Raw genomic sequence first — 21313 nt, 5'->3', positions numbered from 1 at the left:
AGCTTGCACCGTTAACGGCCAGTCGGCGACTAGCACTTATCATTTCCCAGGCCAAGCCCTTATAAATGCATGAACTCCCACTCGTCTTCTATTGATAAGCTTGAATGGCAGCAGATTCAAGATGAACAACAGTGATGTGCATGCCACGGGTGACACGTTTCTTGAGCAAGTGATGTTGAACTTCTACACCTGGCTGGAAAAAGAGATGAAGTCGATCGAACTTGGACACGTCGCTGTAGTGAACTTTTTATAATAATACATATACATATCTTTGTATATAATTCATAAATATATGCAGGTTTCTCGTGCCAGGACCCATACAAGCATGCAACACGGTGAGGAGTAGATGACCGAATTGGGAATCGTCGATGACGACAAAAATGGGTGCTGCAACAACTCATCGTAGCTCCACTGCTTTTTCTGGTCTTTCCTGAGGCACTTCTCGAGAAAATCTCGACCGTGTCCAGAACTTTATCAAATGAGGATGGGATTCTTGGCTTTTATTCGCAGGAAATTGAGCTTGTATGCTCTGAGATTCATGTCCCAGGTTTACCAACATGCTCATCGGCACTGAACCATATCCGAGTCCAATGGGTCGATGACACCTAAATTCCGAACAGATGGATATGTAGCTTCAAGGGAGATTAAGCACTCAAACAATAGATTGGGTTTGACAAGATCCATCCCATTGACAATTTTAGTTCAGAACCAGATGCAAACAAATCGGCAAAAACAACCATAGCACGAGTTAAAACAACCTGAGCAAGGTCACGTTGGAGATCTTCACCAAGTTGGAGTAGAAATGGCTCTCGCACTGTGAGAACACAAAGAAGACTCGCATTCTTAGCATCGACGGTGGCAGAACCACCACCATTGTCGCCGGTTCCGCCCTTATCCACCTCGAGAACTAGATCCATCTCAAGACCGGTGATGCAAATGGTCTGCCTAACGTGCACTATTAAGTCACGTATCTGAAAAGAAGGGCATTTTGGAGAGTTTGTGTAATGTTAAGTCACGTGCACGGCATGTGACTCATTTTCATCCATTTAGACGGCTCAAACTGACGGATGGGGTCAAAATACAAGCGTCAGGTAATTTGGGGGGCCAAAATCTAAGCTTTGGTAGTTTGGGATGCCATCCGGAGAATTGATGGTAGTTTGGGGGACTAAATTGTATTTTTCCCAAAAATCTAACTTGGGCACCGCTTACAGATAAACATATATTACAAGATCAGACATTTGAGCCACTTTCTAACAGTTAAGCACCAATCCTAAAAAAGAGAGGATAAAAAACCTATAGACAGACTTTAGAAAGATAAAAAATAATATAAGGAGCAAACAACGAAACAAATACACAACAGAAACTTCAAAACAAGCCAACATCCGAAAGTAGCATATCTTTTTCTGCGTCGGCGCGTGTTGAACACACGCCATTCCCGACCACCACCCCTGCAGCAGACGACCGCTGAAACCATCCCCCACCAACGACCACGACCAAAAAGACAAACCCTGACCCACACGCGCGGTTCCAAAGAAGGAAAACCTAGGCGTGTGCAGGTCATGCGCCGACCACCGGAGACTCACATGGTCGTGGCTTGAGGAGATAGGACCAAAGAGCTACGACGAACACCACTAAAAGGCACGTGTCTCAAGAAGCCCAGTGAAAGGGCACAAATCTAACGACGAAAACAAACACGACGATGAAGCCTAGCCAGAAAAACCCCTCCTCAAACGAACGTCTCTTACTTGTCATTCCTGCAAAAATAAAAAACTTATACTAGTTTTAGAAACCTGAAAGAACAACCACTCCATAACCATAAAGGTTAGGAGACAAAACACCCCTAAATCCAACTATAGGGAAGCAACAAACTTTATAGGAGGTCAATAAACACCAAGGGGAGGAGAGAGGCGTGGAGCCTCCCTCCCCCTGCGCTGCATAGACGAAATCTCCCTAAAAGTACCAGGAGCCCCTCACTCTCTAAAAAAGAGCCCCTCCATGTGGCACTTATTAACGAGTGATTTCTTTCTTTCTTTTTTCTTTTTTTTTTTTTTTTTTTTGCAAGTAAATCGAGTGCATTTCTTAATTCCTTGTCGTTATATTTAAATTATATTATTCTTTGTATTTGTACAATGAATTAAAGAACGCACTAAAATCTTAGAGTGTGTTTGAGATTGCGATTTCATAGACAATAAGTGCGATTTTAAACCAAATCACAAAACATAGATCGTTTGAGAACTGCGTTTTTAAAAATTGCGATTTGAAAACGCAGAAAATCTGCTTTTTCAAATCGCAGATAAGATTATGCTTTTTTGAAAACGCAGAATTTTAAAAGTAAATTCGCGATTTTAAAGGTTAAACTGCGATTTTGCCAAACGCTTAACTGCATTTTTAAAAATCACTATTTTCAAATTGCACATTTTAAAATCGTTATTTTAAATCGCACTTTTTGAAATTGCAAACCCAAACGGACCCTTATAAAAGTAACAAAAACTGAGGTGATAATGTAAATCATTCAGTTTACAAATAATAGTTAGAATCTTAAAAATTCCATCAATAAATTATTGAAAATTTAGAGGGTCTATTTATGTCTTACGTTAATGAATATTAGTTATTGTTGAATTAAATAGTTTAAATTCCTGATAACGCAGCCAAGATGTTAATAAAAATAGGAAAAATGTTTGCGATACTATTACTTTTACAACAACTCTCTTACAAAAGTTAACGGCCGCATGAATTGAACTAAAAATAGTTTAAACTTTAAATCTAAATTAGCGTCCAAAATGTCAGTCGGCCCTCACAAACTTTATTATAAAATAGATAAAATTTGATATTAATAGTTGAGTTATCCATTTGCGTACAATAAACTAATAAAAACACTACGTATTATTATTATATCGGTCATAACAAAATATTCAAACTCTATTTTATGTTTAAAAAGTGCGCCCCCATTGAATGTCAAGAACAACAAAGGCAGCCTTTTTATGATTTCAAATGTTCTTTAATAGATGTCCTTTGGGCGCTTATCGTTAACATGAGACCTAAATGCATTTGTTAAAATAGATATTGAATTATTTCTCTATTTATTTCAATAATTGTATTATTTATTATTTTACAAAAAAATTACCTTTTAATCTTGCACCCTCTAAATCAAAATCTTGACTTTGCCTTTGTATGTAAACTCTCACATTAATTTATAATAAAAATTGCAATACTACAAAACAATACTCTATTGTTAGACTATCAATACATACACCACTTGGGTCATATTGTATGATTAATTAGTCCCAATTATTTTGAATAATACCATAACTAATAAAGTTGTTGTCGGCCTATCCTGTTTTGATTCTGCTTTCCTCCCTACAGGCCACAGTAAAGGAACCAAAAAATCTCCTTTAAAAAAGAAAAAATTCCAAAAATTGATAGGTCTTGTGTTAATTGCATTTAAGCCCTGCAATTATGAATTTGGTACAGCATTTATTTCCACGCGTGGGGTAGACGTTAGATCGCTCGGTGGCTGGTCCCAATCTCTCCCTCTCGAATTCTCTGTTCCGCTTCCGCAGCAGGGGCGATAATCCTGCACCCTATCGAGTGAGATGGAATCGATGGATCATTCAGCCTGTCGTTTAGCATATCAATAATTGTATGTTAAAAATATTTTCCGGATTCCGTGTATGTCAGCAATATCTTTAATTAAAGGTCGTTTTGCAGATAATGATATCGGCATTAAAGAAATACAGTCAAAATCCAAATCTACTTTTGTCAATTTAATAATGAGGCCTATAGTTCCACCAGGAAAAATTCATGTAGTTTCTTGTATTTTTTTTTTTTTTTTTTTTAAAAAAAATACTCATACATTAAAATAGCAAAGGATTACAAAGTTCAATAGGAATAGACTCCCAACAACAGAGTCAAATCAAATAAACAGTACTAAACAAGTAAGCAAAAAATAACAAGAAATTTGAGTTTTTTTATGACCCAAAGAGGTCAAAAAAATTCCGGTCCTCTAAACCTTGGGCAAAAGCCAAGGAATGGGCCATGTATAACGGTATAGGCGCCAAAACAAGAGAAGGAAAGGGAATGACACACGAAAAAGCCTTCCACCCAACCAAAATCATTGTTAGGCTAAAATTGCAACAACATTTGAAAGGACATCGAGGAGGAGAAAACACTACAGAAAAATGAATAGTAGGCCAAGGATCCAAGATTTTCGGTCCAAAAACCCATGTAACACAAGGCACATTAAAATAAAAACAACAAAAAAATTCAAAAAAGCAATAGCTTTAGCGGCAGGTGGGGCAGAGGACGAAGGACGGAGGAGTGCCGAAGCTGGTCGATGCATGAGATCCACGCGCCGGCACAGGGAGGTCGGAATGAGCGTCAGCTGATGGCGATGGAAAGCTGCAACGCCAGTGAATGCAGTGGAGGGGCGCATAGGCGACTATGTTTGTTGAAGGAAAGTAGATATAGATTTAAAGAAATATAGTCTCAAACCCTTAACAAAATCAGCTGCTGACACGGTTGAGAAGACCAGCCTAGTAATGGAGCCTTGATGCTGAACTTGTGATTTTGGGTGGGATAAGCTGCACACGGCGACGGGTAAAGCCTCGTGAGAAGCCAAAAAGGCTAGAAAAACCTCTAACCAAGCAAAAACAAAGGAAAAAAAAAAAAACTCGACAAAAAGAAGAGGAGGGGCGGAGGGAACCAATAGCGGCTAAATTGGAAAAAGGAGGAGAGACAAGTGTTTTTGTTGAAACACCATAAACAATAAGCTGATTCCCACTTCTCGAATTTAGATTGTATTGAAGCATGCATTTTTCTTTCTTGTATTTTTTACGAGATCTAATATGGGTAATGTTAGAAAATTATCCTGACCTGCCGAATGGGCCGAGATCCATCTCAATCGAGCCCACAACAAATCCTAAGAACCGGATCCATTGGGCCCATCAATGTCAAAGCCCAAAAGACTCATGATGATCAAGCTACCGAGTCCACTTCATTTATAGTCGATAAAAACACCGACCCCCGATTTTGTAGCACGCGCCCCACGATCTAGAGCCGGTTAAATAACCGACTTTTCGATCATCGCGGAAGATACTCCAAGATTTAGAGTCGGTTATTTACCGATCTCATGATCATCGTGGCTCATATACCACGACCCCACAATTCGGAATGTCGACAAATGCTCCAAGCCTGACACGTGGCCCAATGAAAAAGGGGGTTATTGTCACCATTCCACCTATAAATACCTTATAAATACACATGTATGATTGATTGCTCTTTGTGATTCTGAAAGTAAATATACTTGAAAAAGCATTGGCTTAGTCATCGGAGTGAGATTGTTGGGCTTCCCCCGACGCAACTTCCTTTTTTACAGGTTAAGGACTCTTGCAGATTGACAAGGCACTAAACCGAAATCTGTTCTAACACGTAATATACTAGTTTTTCCTCTCTTTTTTTAATTAGCCAGATTATCGTAAGATCTACACACCTCATCACAAAATCAAAAATGATTTACAAACAAGAGCACTAAAGAAATAACGATAGGATATAATGATTTATAATAAAGTTTTTATTTAAATTGAGTTGCATAAAATTACCTTAATGCCTTAAAACGACAAGTGAAAATGCTTGAGCCGAATGGACCTTGTACCAAGAAGCTTCGCGACCGCTTGTGGAGGCCCCAGTCTTGCACAATAACAACAGAGGACATATGGGCAGCAGATGGGCTACATTTCAATGGTTGAACATGAAATTCAGATAGGCCCTTAAATCAAGAATCTTTCTACTCCACGTTATGGAAGCTAATTCCCGTCATTGACCCGGTAAATGACTTTGAAATTTGAATATGTAATACCCCTGGCCTCCTCTTTTGATTCTAACAAAAAAATCACATTCAACGTAGTGAATCAATTAGAGCCTACTGGAATTGACCATTTGTACTGGAATTGACCATTTTACAAAATAAAAAGTTGTGCTGCAAAGGATATTTGATACTCTGATTTTTCCAAACACGGGAATTTTTTTGTTACATTTTTCTAAACCCCCCCCCCCCCCCCCCGCCCCCCCTCCCCTCACCATTTTTTTCTTCTTTGCTTGCAATTTGTCTCTAAGTGTGATTGGCCTCGCAATTTCGTAGGCCAAACACAAACACCACGTATTGTTAAACAAAATTTAAACAAGCATGTTGTTTGAGAGTACGTTTTTTAAAAGATAATTGTTCAAAAATTTGGACCACAAGTAAGGAGTATATTTTTTTTAAAACACGTTATTTTAAAGGATAAATTGCGTAATACAGTATTTTCTTAGAGGTTGTTATTTTAAAAAATAAAAAATGTTTGATTTTATTTTCTAATACATTTTTTGTTCATTTCTTTTTTAAATCCACAAAGATGGACAAAAAAATATATGTTGAAAAATGAAATGAGACATTTCTATTTTGTTTTTAATTGAAATAAAAGAGTACCTTTTCTTAATTAATTTCGTAGTAGGTTTATGTTGATCTTCTTCCTTTGTTTAAAAAGATAATATCTGATATTATAATTAAACCACAAATCACAGCAGCATGGGAAAGAAAAAAGAAACAATTTTTTAACATTGAGATTTCAGATATTATATAATATCCAGAGAAGCCAACCGCAGCACCAAATACCGAAGACCAGACACACCGACTCTCCCAATATGATCAGACCGCCGGCCAGTAGCGGAAAAACACAAGGCTGTATAAATACCTGCCTACTGGGTCGGGTCAAGAGCAAAATGTTCCAACTTCTTATTTATTTTATACATCCAAAGATGTAAGTTCAACTGACATTGACAATCTCCACCAAGCTTGGAACTCACCCCACTACCCCCTTGTTTTTTATTTTCTTTTTTTATTAAAAAAAAAAAAAATTATCTATCTACCCAACAAGGAGTACCCACCTCCCCCTAAACCAGACAAATGCTGGCCATTCCACCCCTCATTCGAATTGACCCATCAATGTCACAAGACTCATCGGGGAAAGAAAAGGCATTCAGCCTCTACCACATATCCCCTCCCCCTAGTGTCCATACCTTATCTTTTGATATGCCGTTCACATTCAGGGAAAGTGTCATTGAGATGTACAATTTTCAATGGTTTGTGGTTTCCATGATGCCCCTCGTGTGAACGGGTCCTGTCACATGTGCATGAATTAAATTGAAACCAGTTGTTTGGAGATCACTATATCTTTGATCACGAAGAAATTAAAAAGGGGATCAAGATTCTTTTGACTACAGTTCTTGGTTTGTTCAGGGTAGCGGTTAACTCATTGGCTTTTAAAAAGGCAACTTTGGGCAGCGCTTCAGTCTACATCTACATATATGGGCCTTGAAGTACCTCCGAGTCAACACAACTTTTAATAAAGAGCCTTAATTGACTCTCTTTTTCTCTTCTTCAAAATACTTAAATAGGCATTTTTTTTATTTAACTTAATTTAAAATAAAGTAAATTTTAAAATTATTAAATTTTGATCAAATGATGAAGGACATGTAGAATTACTCAGATACTTTGATAAATAAAAAGACTTTATTTCATAACAATTCATTTCTTTTTCTTCTTTTTTTCTACAGTAAAAATATAAACGAACAATCTAAAAGTACATGAGATTCGTAAAATATTTAAAATTATTTTTTTAATTTTACGTCACATAATAATAATAATAATAATTTTTCAATCAAGACGCTGAAAATATTCTCTAAAAATCATTAACAAAACTAAATCATGTCTTTGTTTCTAAAACTCTATGGTCTATGGTTATGGCTTTTCCATGCACCTTTTATTGGTCACCCAACAATATGTCATGTTTATAGGCGTCGAGGAATAGTTCAATCAGTTGGTCAAAAAGATCGCTGCTAACATATTCTCCGTTTTGAATTTTGATCCTACTACTATTTCTTTTGCCCATTAACGTGTTACACGACTTTCCACCACGACTATGTAGTATTTTAATTAAAGTGTACGCATTCTACCTACTACGTACGTGGACAGGAAATTTGGTCCTTTTTAGCTAGTCTTGTTATATGTATTAGAACACGTAGTAATGCTATTTTTACATTATTTATCATGTCTATTCTACACATATAATGTATTTTAAGTAAATTTTTTTTTAAAATATATGATATAAAAAGTCCCTTATAACACGTCATCTTAGTTCATGTAAAATAAATATGATAAATAGATGTGAGTAATAGCGTTATTCTAAGGGCATTTTTAATGAGCTCTCCAATTTTTTTTTTCAAATTTTAACTAAAAAAAATTTATTTTTGTTATTTTATACATCAAACTTTTTAATATTTCTCTATTTTAAAAATATATTATTTCTTATTGAATAAGCTGACCTGGGTGGCTTCCGCAGAGGTGACCCATATAACAACAACACAGCTATGAAGAACAACCCGGCTCTGTATTTCCAAGTCATCACAAATCAAACAAGACCCAGATGTAGAAAAGCTACAAGAATTGCCAGAGATTTGCGTGGCGGTGGTCCTCTCTGATTTTTGAACCTGCCTTCAACGTTTCACCATTCACCCATATGCAAAAATAAGATATTTGAAGGTGGGTCTGAGAGATAGATAGAGAGAAGCCAAATGAAATGAAGAAGGGGGAGAAGTGGGAAACAAATGAGAAATAATAAAATATTAAATAGATTATAAAATTTGCGAGTCAAATTTGAAGTGAAATTTTGACAAAAGTCAAAATATAAAATTATAGAGAGTTTGCTGAAATTGACTTTTTTGAGTTTTTCACCACATTATGGTGAAAAAGGCTCTAAAATAATTAAATTTAATTATAATCGATGTAATAATGCCACGTGAATTGTTATGCTGTAATAAAAGTTAAATATCCCAAATATTTTTTTATTTTATTTTTTTTTTATCCTTTTTGCCTTTTTCAACTCGATGAGCCATAAATCCAACTTCCTACAAAATTCCGACTTTATGCCCAAATCTTCAATTTTCCAAATTCCAAGGCTCCAAACAATTCAACATTTTGTCAAATCTATTTGATAAACAAATACCCTAGTGGCATGATTATGGTAAACATTTTTCTCGACAAGATAAAAGAAATTAGTGGATCTAAGCTTGACTAAGCATGGACCGCTCGTGCGCCAAGCGCTCCGCCAAGGTGTTTTGAACAACGATTGTGTGCTTGAAGTTGAAGAAAGGAGAATCGTGTTATCTTTCTACATTATCTTTGAATGAACCACCGGATAACATCAAGCCAATATAAATGGATGTTGACATGGAGCCATGTCTGATATTCATATTCCCCTTGCCTTTCTTCGTACCCCCACCCCCCCCCCCCCCCCCACCCATCTGTGATTATTATTGCCGATCTCCAACGCTGACCTCTTTCTCTTGTACATCACATCTAAATCACATATTTCAAATGATACGCCTTTTACTGTAAGGAAATCAATAAACCGTGATACGTTCCAGGCATCAATCTAATGGTATTATATTTATTTTATATTATTTTATGTTCGTCGTCTATTTTAAGTGACTTTTTAATATTATTTACAATATATATATATATATAAAATAAATGTAATAAATTGGTGTGAGAAATAATATTACTCCAACTTTTATTATAAATTCGTTAAAAACTAATGCTACAGTCTATTTATTAATTATCATATCAATTACTAAAATATAGACTAACACATGATAATTTACATGACACTCAAAATTTTCATAGGAATTTATAAGAAAGTTAAAGCCTACTAGTAATTCAAATATTTTTTACTTTAATATTTATTTTAAACAAAAATTGTTGTCTTCTTAGAAAGAAGGATAAAAATTAAGTCCTTCTAATACAATTGTTTTTCTGCTTTTATTGATAATCGTATCATATATTAGGTTTATTTGGTTTCCTTCAATTTTTTACAATAAATAAATATTAAAATAATATAAAATTAATAAAAATAATTACTACAAATATTAATAAATAAACTCTACGTCATTTTAATATTCATCAAGGATGTTTAACATTTTTTTTTTTTTTTTTTTTTTTTATAAGTTGATGTTTAACATTTTTAGTTCATGAATCACAAGCCCGGAGTCGTGAATGCAAAGTGACGTGTGAAATTCCCGGCGGTTTTTTTTTTTAACAACAGTAAAAAGGGGGAGTGGACACGGCAGAGCATTAAAAGTAAAAAAGTAAAGTAAAGTGTTAGATGATGTCATAGCCGATATTTCTCGGGGGTGACATTTGGGGTGCTTAAACCTCGGATAGTTTCAAGAAAATGACAGATGACGTGGCCCTTCGTATTGCGGCCGTACTTGTTTTGATGACCGAACGATAAGCGGCTGACGTGGACGTAAGGATGTGAAGGCAATCAAGAATAACGCGTCGGGGTCCTATCTCATCCCCCTGAGGAGTACGTCCTCCTTGGAATCTTATTCTTTTATGTCATATTAATCAAAAGAGTAATGCAATATACTTTATGAATAAGTTCATGATGATCTTTGAAATTGACTTAAATTACGAATCATTCTTAGTAGTATTATAATTATAAATTACTTTTTGAACCTGCTTTTTGTCTACTAAGTAAACAAAGTCTGTTAGTAAATTACAATACAAATGATATTTAAAAATTATCTCACTATTTATATGATGTGATAAACTAACGGATTCTGTTAACTTAGTGGACAAAAAACGAGTTTAGGAAGTGATTTGTAATTATAGTTTACCACAAAGACCTTCCATTAATTTTTTGTACTACATGAAGTAATTCGTAATTCAAGCAAATCCCAAAGGCCAACGGTGTAATTATCTCCCTACTTTATTCTTAATTCTCAAAGAGAAATGATCCTTACACTCATTTATCACAATAGTCCCACAACAAGCTGACGTGGCTGATAATATTTTATTATTTTATTTTGTTTTGTTTTGTTTTGTTTTTGTAAAAAAGTAATAAAATATTACCAGCCACGTCAGCTTGTTGTGGGGCTGTTGTGAGAAATGAGTGTAGGAATCATTTATCATATTATTAACTAAATATCAAATAAAATTATTATAAATAACACTTCCCTAATAAAAAACAAAAAGAAATAATGACAAACGCACAACTCATTTGCAACTTCTTAACAAAAAAAAAAACACTCATTTACAACTTATTTACAACATTTTTATAAATCTTTTTATTTTCGGTTAATAAAAAAATCAGTTTTTAATTTAGATTATTTATAATTTATTAATGTTTTATTCTATAATTAATTAGAATAAAATATAAAATTATATTTATATAAAATTATATTATTCTAAATTAATTTGATATTATACTTCTTGAAACCAAGCTAATTTTTGAGCAACGTCAACTGTAATGGAATCAACCCGCAAAAACACCAACGCACCATTCTTGATATGTGTTAGTATATGATTAAAGGGTATTCAAATATTTTTTAAGTAAATATTATTTCAATCACACATTGATACGTGTAAATAAATAATAAAAAATAAAAATTGTATAAAATAGTATGTTTAGCATTAATCAAACAAAACAAAAAAAACGTGTGTAGGCCTATTCGCCTACATGGTTCTTGATTTGATCTAACAAGTATTAAGAAAAAAAAAATTTTGAAAATTATAACACTTTCTCAGGAACCATCACACAAACTGACAAAAGCAAAAGGGAAAAGAAAAATCCTCCAAAAAGTTTGATTGTACAACGGAGTTTTTAAAAAGAAAAAAAGTGTAAAATACGGGACATCATGATTAACAGTGAGCTTGTTTGGCAAGACTCATAAAATTTTTTCTCCTCTTCCTCTTTATTTATTTCAAAAACAATAAACTTCAAATATTTTAATTTTATATCACATTAATAATTTTTTTTTTATTATTTAAATAAAAAAAATTTACTACAAAACAAAACTTTTTCACATTTTTATAGATTTTTTTTTTACTTTATATCACATCTATTACTTTTAACTCCCACTAACAATTCCCCTTCCCTTACCAAACAAGGCCATTATGTTTGGCAAATGACTCATCTTCCTCCCTAATTTTTTTTTTTTTTTTTTTTTTTTTTGTTTTCCACTTCTTCTAAAAATGTTTAATCTAAGACATTTTAATTTTAATTTTTTTTTCATTTTTTTATATCAAATTAATTATTTTTTATTACTATTTAAATAAAAAAATTTACTACAAAATAATTTTTTTTTACTTTTCTATAAAATAATGAGAAATTATCCATACACTCATTTCTCACAACAGTCCCACAACAAGCTGACGTGGCTGCTAATATTTTATTATTTTTTTACAAAGTTGTGAGAAATGAGTGTAGGGATCATTTCTCTAAAATAATTTCAAACTTTTTTTTTTATACTTTATATCATATCAATCGCTTCTTACAATTATTCAAACAAAAATTTTACAACACAATCATTTATATAGTGTCACGTGTCAACTTCAGTAGTTGACACGTGGCGAATCATTAAAATCCGAACAGAAAATCTAATAGAGGTACCAAATGAGTTTTTACTACTAACTCAAATATCACCTATAATACTAATAAAAACTCAAATACTAAATTTAAAAACACTTAAATCCCAAATACGAATAAGTATTAGCAGTTAAAACATTTTTTTCAAGCACAATATCACTTACTTGTCAGGAATATCAGAATATGCGTACTTAGATCTATGATTGTCCATTTGACCATACCCCGATAAGGATTTTGACGTGTCCTCCATTTGAATGATGAATATTATTATTTACATAATTCTTCTGCATATTTTACGTATACATGTTTTATCCATATTGACAATTTGGATTAAAATTAAACAATTAAGAATTTGGCTCAAGTGTTGCAATAAAAATTAAAACCGTCTAAATTTAATTTAACTCTCTTGCTTTCTTACAAACAGTTTAAAATTTAATTTAAATCCTTAAAAAAAATAACATTTTCTTTTAACCATAACTAAGCAAAATCCAACCATTAATAATTTAATATGCTATTATCTAAGAATATATGACAGCAAAACAGAAAATGAGAAATAATAATAATACTATCCCCTAGGGATCGGGACACGAAAACCGTGAAAATTAATGGTCCAGCGAACCCTCTATATCACACACCTATGCTTTGATTGATTAATGGACGGCTGATAATGAATCCAAGACAAAAAAACTGTAGGCCTCACCGGTCTCCAATCGCAATGCACCTCCGCGTGTAGCGACCAGACGCCATACTCCAAACGGCGATTAGCTTTCTCAGATCTCCATGCACATATTGAGAAGAAAAATGTTAGAATTTTCAATTTTTTTTTTTTTTTTTTAAAAAATTTTTGAAAATGATAAATTACATGAGATTAATTGTGACACATCGTTAAACACTAATTCTTTTTAAAAATAAAAAATAAAAAATTAAGACGCGTAGCATTTTCCTGTTGGGAAATCTTGTACATACGAGCACACGGTAACGAATTTATTCACCAAAAGCGGTTTTAGTTACTGTTCAGAGAGTCATAATGACACAGTTCAGGCTAGAAAAAGAGAGATTTTATTCCAACGTAAAAGAAAGAGATTTGGGATAGACTTCACGGTGGTTTCGAACTTGCGGAACTGAATATGAACTTAAATTTGGTTCAATGTAACAACTAATACAGCTCAGACCATATTGCAAAATTTCTGTATACGTGTGGGGGCTACGTTGCTTACCGTTTCTTCCATCGGTGTGCATGCATTTTGGGAAAAATCAGCTGAGGATGAGACCACTGAACGTAGATAGCCTCAGCCAACCATTCCGTCGTAACAAAGCGCCAGTTTGTTTCCCACCTGAAATAGACAAACATCTTTTTATATTTTTCAGAAAAAAAAATTAAATTAAATCATTCATATTTTATCATATCAATATTTATTAGATTTATAATATTTATATTTTTGTCTATTATAGTTCATATAAAGACAAATCAAAAAGTATTTTTTTTTAACACTTTAAACTAAAAAAAATTAAAGGATCTCTATTTAATTTAATAAATTATTTTTCTTTAAAAAATAAAATTCTCCAAAAACTTTTGATTGTCTGTTGTTACTATGGTTTAAAATGACACTATTAATCTGATGAAGGTTTTAAAAAAATTAAGTTAAAATAATCATGATAGAAGAAGGCAAAAGCTCTAGTTTTTTTTTTTTTTTTTTAAAGAAAGAAAAAAAGAAAAAGGGTGAGACTCGAACGAGAAAAGAAAGCCTGAAGACCACCTAGCAAGTTAGCAACTATGGTACGAGGGGCACCAGATTCCATCTTTATACGACTTCAGCTTCTCGCTCGCTTAATGGGTTTTGGAATTTTTCTCTTTTTGGGGCATTACACTGAAAGGGATAGGATTTAACCATGGTTACCAACCGCTCGGGTTCAACTCTGGTTAAGCACGGGCCCTGAAGCCTTTAAAAGGCACCCCACGGCAATCCTTTTTCCCATCACCTTCTCATTTGCGTTCTCTCTAAACAATCACTCCACTTTGATGATCACAACCCTCCCATTCTATTTCATTTCCCTTTAGTGTTTCGCTTTTCCTTCTTCATCTTCGTTTCAAGCTCGCAATCCCTGGTCCAACCTCTCTCTCTCATAGCTTTATTTCTCATATATATTTTTTTCCTCGCTTTTTCGTATCTCTTAATTATCATTTTCCTTGTGTTGCATGGCTACCTTAATGATGCGCTAGACTATCCTTCTCATCTTCAACCATGCAACATAGATAGCAAACTTCAAGCCAAATCTGACAAAAAAAAAAAAACAATTTCTACATAGACCCAAGCTCTTTCTTGGGAAAATTTGCAATCTTAAACTTATCTGATGCGATGAATCCGAGAAATAATAGCTATTTCAGCTAAATAAATTGAGAACAAGGATCAAGATTTTTAGAATTATTAGTTCTGTTACAATATTTTAGCGTAAAAATATATTGAGCTAAATTTCTTTTGTTTTTTGTTTTTGTTTTGGGTGCAGAGGAGAGATGGCAGAGAACGGAAACGCCAACGGAGAGTTCAGCTTCGGGACCGGAACGGCACGGAACGGACTGGCGAAGATCCAGACCCACAAGAAGCAGAACGGGATCTGCCACGATGACAGCGGTCCTTCCGTTAAGGCTCAGACCATTGACGAGCTCCACTCGCTCCAAAAGAAGCGGTCCGCGCCCACCACTCCCATCAAGGAAGCCCAGGGTGCGTTCGCCACCATCACCGACGAAGACCGCCAAAAACAGCAGCTCCAATCCATCAGGTTACATAAACACGCGACGCATACTTTTATAAATAATGAAAGTGAAAGCGCTATAAAACTTAATAAAAAAATAAAAACTATTAAAAAGTTATATATAGTTATATTTAAGAAAAACAGAGGAAAAAACGTGATAGACTGGGGACCCAGCAATAAACTGGACGGGGTTGTGATTTCCGTTTGACTCAAAAAAGTAGAATGATCAGGCGGTGTAGAGCCATAGTGGGACTTTGATTATTGACCAGCGGTGGGGCCCACACGATGTTGGATAGTGTGCCACGGCCACGCTAAGAAACGACACAATACCAGATGCGGTATTTTAAGCCTAGCCGGCATCCATGATCCCCGGGAAACTGATAAAATAGTTTTTTAACATGGAATTACTAAAATATCCCTCTGTTGTGGGCCAGGCATGAGGCCTAATATTTGGTTGTTTAGCAGGATGAAAGGGGGTATTTTATTTCTAACCTGTTTTCAAAATCATGCTTATAAAACGGTGGGAAATTTCCGGGAAAGAAAGAAAACGTTGTACATCTCACTTGCTTCTATTTCTAAAACAATGAAACTTTGCTTTTCCTTTTTTTTTTTTTTTTTTTTTTTTTTTTTTTTTTTCTTTTGAGTTTTTTCTAATGTCACGTACTTTTGTTGTTTCAAACAGTGCATCTTTGGCGTCACTGACGAGAGAAACTGGACCCAAGGTGGCGAAAGGAGACCCGGCTCGGAAGGCAGAGACTCCAAAGCACGTACCAGACCACCACTTCGCACCCACTTTTAACGTTAGCGATAGTTCCTTGAAGTTCACTCATGTCCTCTACAACCTGTCTCCTGCTGGTACGATGTCACGTATTCCCTCTTATATATATACAGTATCTTTCGAAAGAATGCTAAAAAAATTCTTTTTAGTGTTTAAAAAATTATATTTATGTCTTTTCTGAATAATATAAATGTAATTTTTTAATTATATTTATATTTTTAATAGACACTAAAAAAAATTCTAGCATTTTTTGTATTTTTTATATTTATTTTCATTTCTCTCAACTTTTGAAATCACTGAATGGGTGGGATTCACGCAATGGCGGGGCGGACCTAGATTTTGGCTAGGGGGGCCCTGGCCCCCCAACCCTCAGAATTTTTCTAAAAAAAAAAAAAAAAAAATCTAAAATAAATAAAATAAAATAAAATCTTGTCCTTAATTTTTTTTACTTTTTTAGGTTTGCCCCTCCAAATTTTTTTTCTTTCAATTTGGCCCTCCCATATTTGTAAGGCTGGGTCTGCCACTGGATTCACGTGAATCTCCTTTCTTGATTTAATAATAATTTTAAAAAATAAAAGGATAATAGAAATATATATATATAAATATATTGAAAAATGCTTTTGACAATTTGTTGAAAGTTGCGGACATGTGTCAGAACCGTATATATACATGGTGGATCACTCATGGTTTGAGATTTGTGGAGCAAAGTAGAACCTTTTTCGTGACGTGTATGGTGGTAGTGATTGATTATTAAAATTATCAATTATTTTAAAAAGGTTTAAACGTTTAATCATAAATTCTAAGTTATGAAATATTTAATTAAAATATGAAGGTAAACGGAAGTGATGAGTTAGGAAAATTCGAGTTTAATAGATTAATTAATATTTGAATAGTGACTAACACTAGCCATATTGTCCTAAAAGTCAAGCAAAAGAAAAAGCGCCACATTAGCTTTGTGGATGCCTCATGTTTGGCCCCAGTGCTTGATTTGAAATCTGTACAATAGTTTTATTTGGTCGCCGACAAGTCAATTGAACACTCGAAGAGGAAAGAAACTAAGCCATTTTGAGATTAAAATTGGTCACTAAAATTCATCCGAAAAAAGTGCTAGTGTGTACCATTATTCTCTTTATATAATGATAATTTTAAAAGCAATTTAGTTTTGACTTTTGAGAGTACTCAAAAAAAAAAAAAAAAATTAACTTTAGTTTTGGGAGGACTCAAATTTTTTCAATTTTTTTTTTAGAATTACTCCATACGTTATATCAAGGTTTATTACTGTACTAATACACAAGCTTTTGGGACTTGGGTTTGGTGCAGAGTTATATGAGCAGGCCATAAGGTATGAGAAAGGATCGTTCATCACAGCGAGTGGCGCCTTAGCAACCCTTTCTGGAGCCAAGACTGGTCGTTCTCCAAGAGATAAGCGCGTTGTCAGAGATGAGACTACTGAGGATGATCTTTGGTGGGGAAAGTAAGTGCCCTTTGCTCATTTTCCACTCGTTGCCTACAGTTTCATCCACCTTTTTTTGTTTTTGCTTTGTCATTTTAACGTCTGCAATATTTGAACTTGTGTATGCTAGGGGCTCACCTAACATTGAAATGGACGAGCACACCTTCTGGGTGAACAGAGAAAGAGCTGTTGATTACTTGAACTCTTTGGACAAGGTTAACCTTATTAACTTTGCTAATGCCTATCATTTTTTGTCTTCATTGAAGCTGATTTTTTTTTAAAATATTAATTAAATAATTAATTTCTCCTCCTTCTATCAGAGGACTTAAGTTCAAACTTTTACAAATTATCCCCATTTCTTTAAAAATATTTCTTATTAGCTTAAGCTTTTGGAACAAATTTTGATTTAACATGCCATTGTTTATATTATTGATTTACATCTTTTTTGGATGGATACTAGTTTATACCCCTATTATAATGAATTCACGTGTTCTGGTTAAAAAACAATAAAGAATTGACCTTTAGATAGGGTGATATTTTTCTTTTGGAATCTATTTTATCTTTTTTAATTCAGTTGGTTAAACTGCCGCTGATCTATTGGAAGAAATAAGAAGGTAACTTTGTCCTCAATGGAATTAAATTATTTGTTGGCGTTTTAGTGGTGCTCCTTATTCATAATACTTGTGTCTTATTCAACCTCACCGATTCAGCAACCTGTAATCCAGAGAGTTAGGAAGGTATATGTAACTCTATAATTAATAATTGGATGAATTGCTCCATTAGGCCAACCAGCTCTATTAAGAGCAGGTGTTGTGGTCCTCTTTTGCGGAAAGAAAGTTATTCTAGTGTGTTTTGATGTCCTAATCAAATACAGAGTAGGCAATAAAGTATTGGAATTTATGGCTTCCTAACTAAGTGATAGGATATCCTTGAGAAGACAAGGATTATTATATTGTTTAATTATCCCTGTAAGCATGGAGGCTGAGAGTAATTGACGATGGGGGTTGAAATTCATGATTTTCAGGTCTTTGTGAATGATCAATTCTTGAACTGGGACCCACAAAACAAAATCAGAGTCAGGATTGTCTCTGCCAGAGCATACCATTCCTTGTTCATGCACAACATGTAAGTATAACATTTGAATAATTGACAATTACAGCATTCTTTGTTTCTCTGTAGTTCCTTCCACAGAGGTCTAAGCCTGCCAGATAAGTCTCCTTTAACGTTGACGCTATGCTAATTTATCCTGTATTTAGTAATTATCGGCCCTAGCTTGATTCCGTGGTGGAAAATCCCTGAAAAAAAAAATGGCCTATTAGCTAGCTTAGTGTACAATTGGATAACTGGGTGGGTGGCAGGTGTATCCGACCCACTCCTGAAGAGCTGGAGAATTTCGGTACTCCGGACTTCACTATTTACAATGCCGGACAGTTCCCATGTAATCGTTACACGCACTACATGACATCCTCTACTAGCATAGATATTAATCTTGGTAGGAGGGAAATGGTCATCCTCGGCACCCAGTACGCCGGGGAAATGAAGAAGGGTCTTTTCAGTGTTATGCATTATCTCATGCCTAAGCGTCAAATCCTCTCCTTACATTCTGGCTGCAATATGGGGAAAGATGGAGATGTTGCCCTCTTCTTTGGATTGTCAGGTATAGTATCGCCGGAGCAAGGCATGATGTGGCTCCAAATACTGCCATATGATATGTCCCTTCTAACTCTTATCTCGCCAGTCCTTGAGCCCTAAATATAACTGTTATGAAATAAGTTTTGGCATGTGCCGTTTATATATTCTCTTTCACTTGTCACTTATGAGTTTTATTTTCAAATGTCTTTATGTTAGGTACTGGAAAGACAACTCTGTCTACTGATCACAATAGATATTTGATTGGAGATGATGAACACTGTTGGAGTGAGAGTGGTGTGTCAAATATCGAAGGCGGTTGCTATGCCAAGTGCATTGATCTCTCCAGGGAGAAGGAGCCTGATATCTGGAATGCCATTAAATTTGGGACAGGTAATAAAAACCTTAAAGATTATCGAGAGGATTATAGTGTTAAGTTTATCTTGGAATTTTTCTTTGTTGCGTATGTCATCATTAAAATAATTGAATTGATTTGTCAATGGCAGTGCTGGAAAATGTAGTGTTTGATGAGCACACCCGAGAGGTCGATTATAGTGACAAGTCTGTTACAGGTAAAATTTTGATTGTTTTTTTTTATGATGAATAATATCCAAAGAACAGTTTACTTGAATATGATGAATATTAACCATCACTGCTGAAAGTTGACATAGAATGTGGTAAAGCTGATGAACAGCTGAAATGGATGATTGAAAGGGATAAAGCAGTCTGTACTTCATATACTAATATGCTTATGTATGAATTCCACTAAACTAGACAACTTTTAATGAGGTTGATCTTCTTTTTGAATCAGAGAACACTCGTGCATCCTATCCTATTGAGTACATCCCCAATGCGAAGATACCATGCGTTGGTCCACATCCAAAGAATGTCATACTTTTGGCATGTGATGCATTTGGTGTGCTCCCACCAGTGAGCAAGCTGAGCTTGGCACAGACCATGTACCATTTCATCAGTGGCTATACTGCTCTGGTAAATGTCTCATCATTAAAATACTAGTCTCTAGTTTAAAAGTAATTGGTAACAAAGGGGATTCCCATTAACATTGTCAGCAAAGTTGCACTTTCTGCTCTGTTTAAGATAGGAATGAGCGGTAATTGCATGCAAGCAAACTAATTGGGCTACTTGTTTATTGGTGACTGAATCTCTTGATGAAAATTTCAGGTAGCAGGCACAGAAGAAGGTGTGAAGGAGCCACAGGCAACATTCTCAGCTTGCTTTGGTGCAGCATTTATTATGTTACATCCTACTAAGTATGCAGCCATGCTGGCTGAGAAGATGCAGAAGCAGGGTGCCACAGGGTGGCTTGTCAACACTGGCTGGTCAGGTGGAAGGTATGGATTGTACAGTATCATATTGAGCTCATTGAAGTTAAATTACTCCATTTGGTCAATTTCATGAGAAAAGCTGATTTTCTTTCTGTCACTGCAGATATGGTTCAGGGAGTCGAATTAAGTTGCCGTACACACGGAAAATCATCGATGCCATACACTCTGGCAGCCTCCTGGAGGCAAACTACAAAAAGACTGAAGTTTTTGGGCTTCAGATCCCCACTGAGATTGAGGGAGTGCCTTCCGAAATTCTGGATCCAGTGAACACTGTTAGTTTTCCTTCTACTTAATACCCTTCACACCCTTTTTTACTATTGTTGGGCACTGTTCTGTCCTCGTGTGATTTCCAGTTTCAATGTCCTGATGTATTTGATTTTGGGTTGCAGTGGTCAGACAAGAAGGCTTATCAAGATGCACTGCTGAAGCTGGGTGGCCTGTTCAAGAAGAACTTTGAAACATTCACCAGCTACAAGATTGGCAAGGACAACAAGCTGACTGAGGAGATCCTTGCAGCTGGTCCAATCTTCTAATTGGGAGCAGAAGAATAAGAGGAAAAGCAAGAAACTCTCTTGGGGAATTGTGATATGTAGAAATAAGAAATTGTTTCTATAGAGATGCAATCATGTGGTTGAAAGTAATCATGTAAAATGGTTTGTGTAAGTTCATTCAGAACTTTATAATATTTAGATGGAGATTAATGCTTTTTGTCCAAGCATTCATTGATAGAAAAAATTCGTTTTTTTTTTTTTTTTTTTTTTTTTTTTTTTTTTTTTAATTTCGATATTACCTGCGATCTTTATCCAAGTTGCTTGACTTTTAGGGCTACATTCAGTATTTCAAACCTTTGAAGTAATTCACTATACTTTGTCAAATTTTTAGGGTTACTCTC

At 34.8% G+C, this 21313-nt stretch overlaps 1 protein-coding gene across 1 annotated transcript; it reads left to right on the top strand.

Annotated features, from left to right (window-relative positions):
* The first annotated feature begins 14418 nt into the window (after positions 1-14418).
* On the top strand, positions 14419-21136 carry LOC133851335 (phosphoenolpyruvate carboxykinase (ATP) 1-like). The gene is made up of 13 exons (XM_062287697.1): positions 14419-14570; positions 14970-15242; positions 15898-16070; positions 17314-17467; positions 17577-17661; positions 18471-18571; positions 18805-19103; positions 19295-19468; positions 19582-19647; positions 19887-20065; positions 20258-20427; positions 20525-20693; positions 20811-21136. Exons 2-13 carry the CDS (start codon positions 14977-14979, stop codon positions 20952-20954), a joined length of 1980 nt encoding a protein of 659 aa, XP_062143681.1. The 5' UTR covers positions 14419-14570; positions 14970-14976; the 3' UTR covers positions 20955-21136.
* Positions 21137-21313: the final 177 nt, after the last annotated feature.

This window comes from Alnus glutinosa, chromosome 12 (genome assembly GCF_958979055.1).
Source record: "Alnus glutinosa chromosome 12, dhAlnGlut1.1, whole genome shotgun sequence".
Classification (NCBI taxonomy): domain Eukaryota; kingdom Viridiplantae; phylum Streptophyta; class Magnoliopsida; order Fagales; family Betulaceae; genus Alnus; species Alnus glutinosa.
This window is presented reverse-complemented; position numbering and strand designations above follow the sequence as displayed.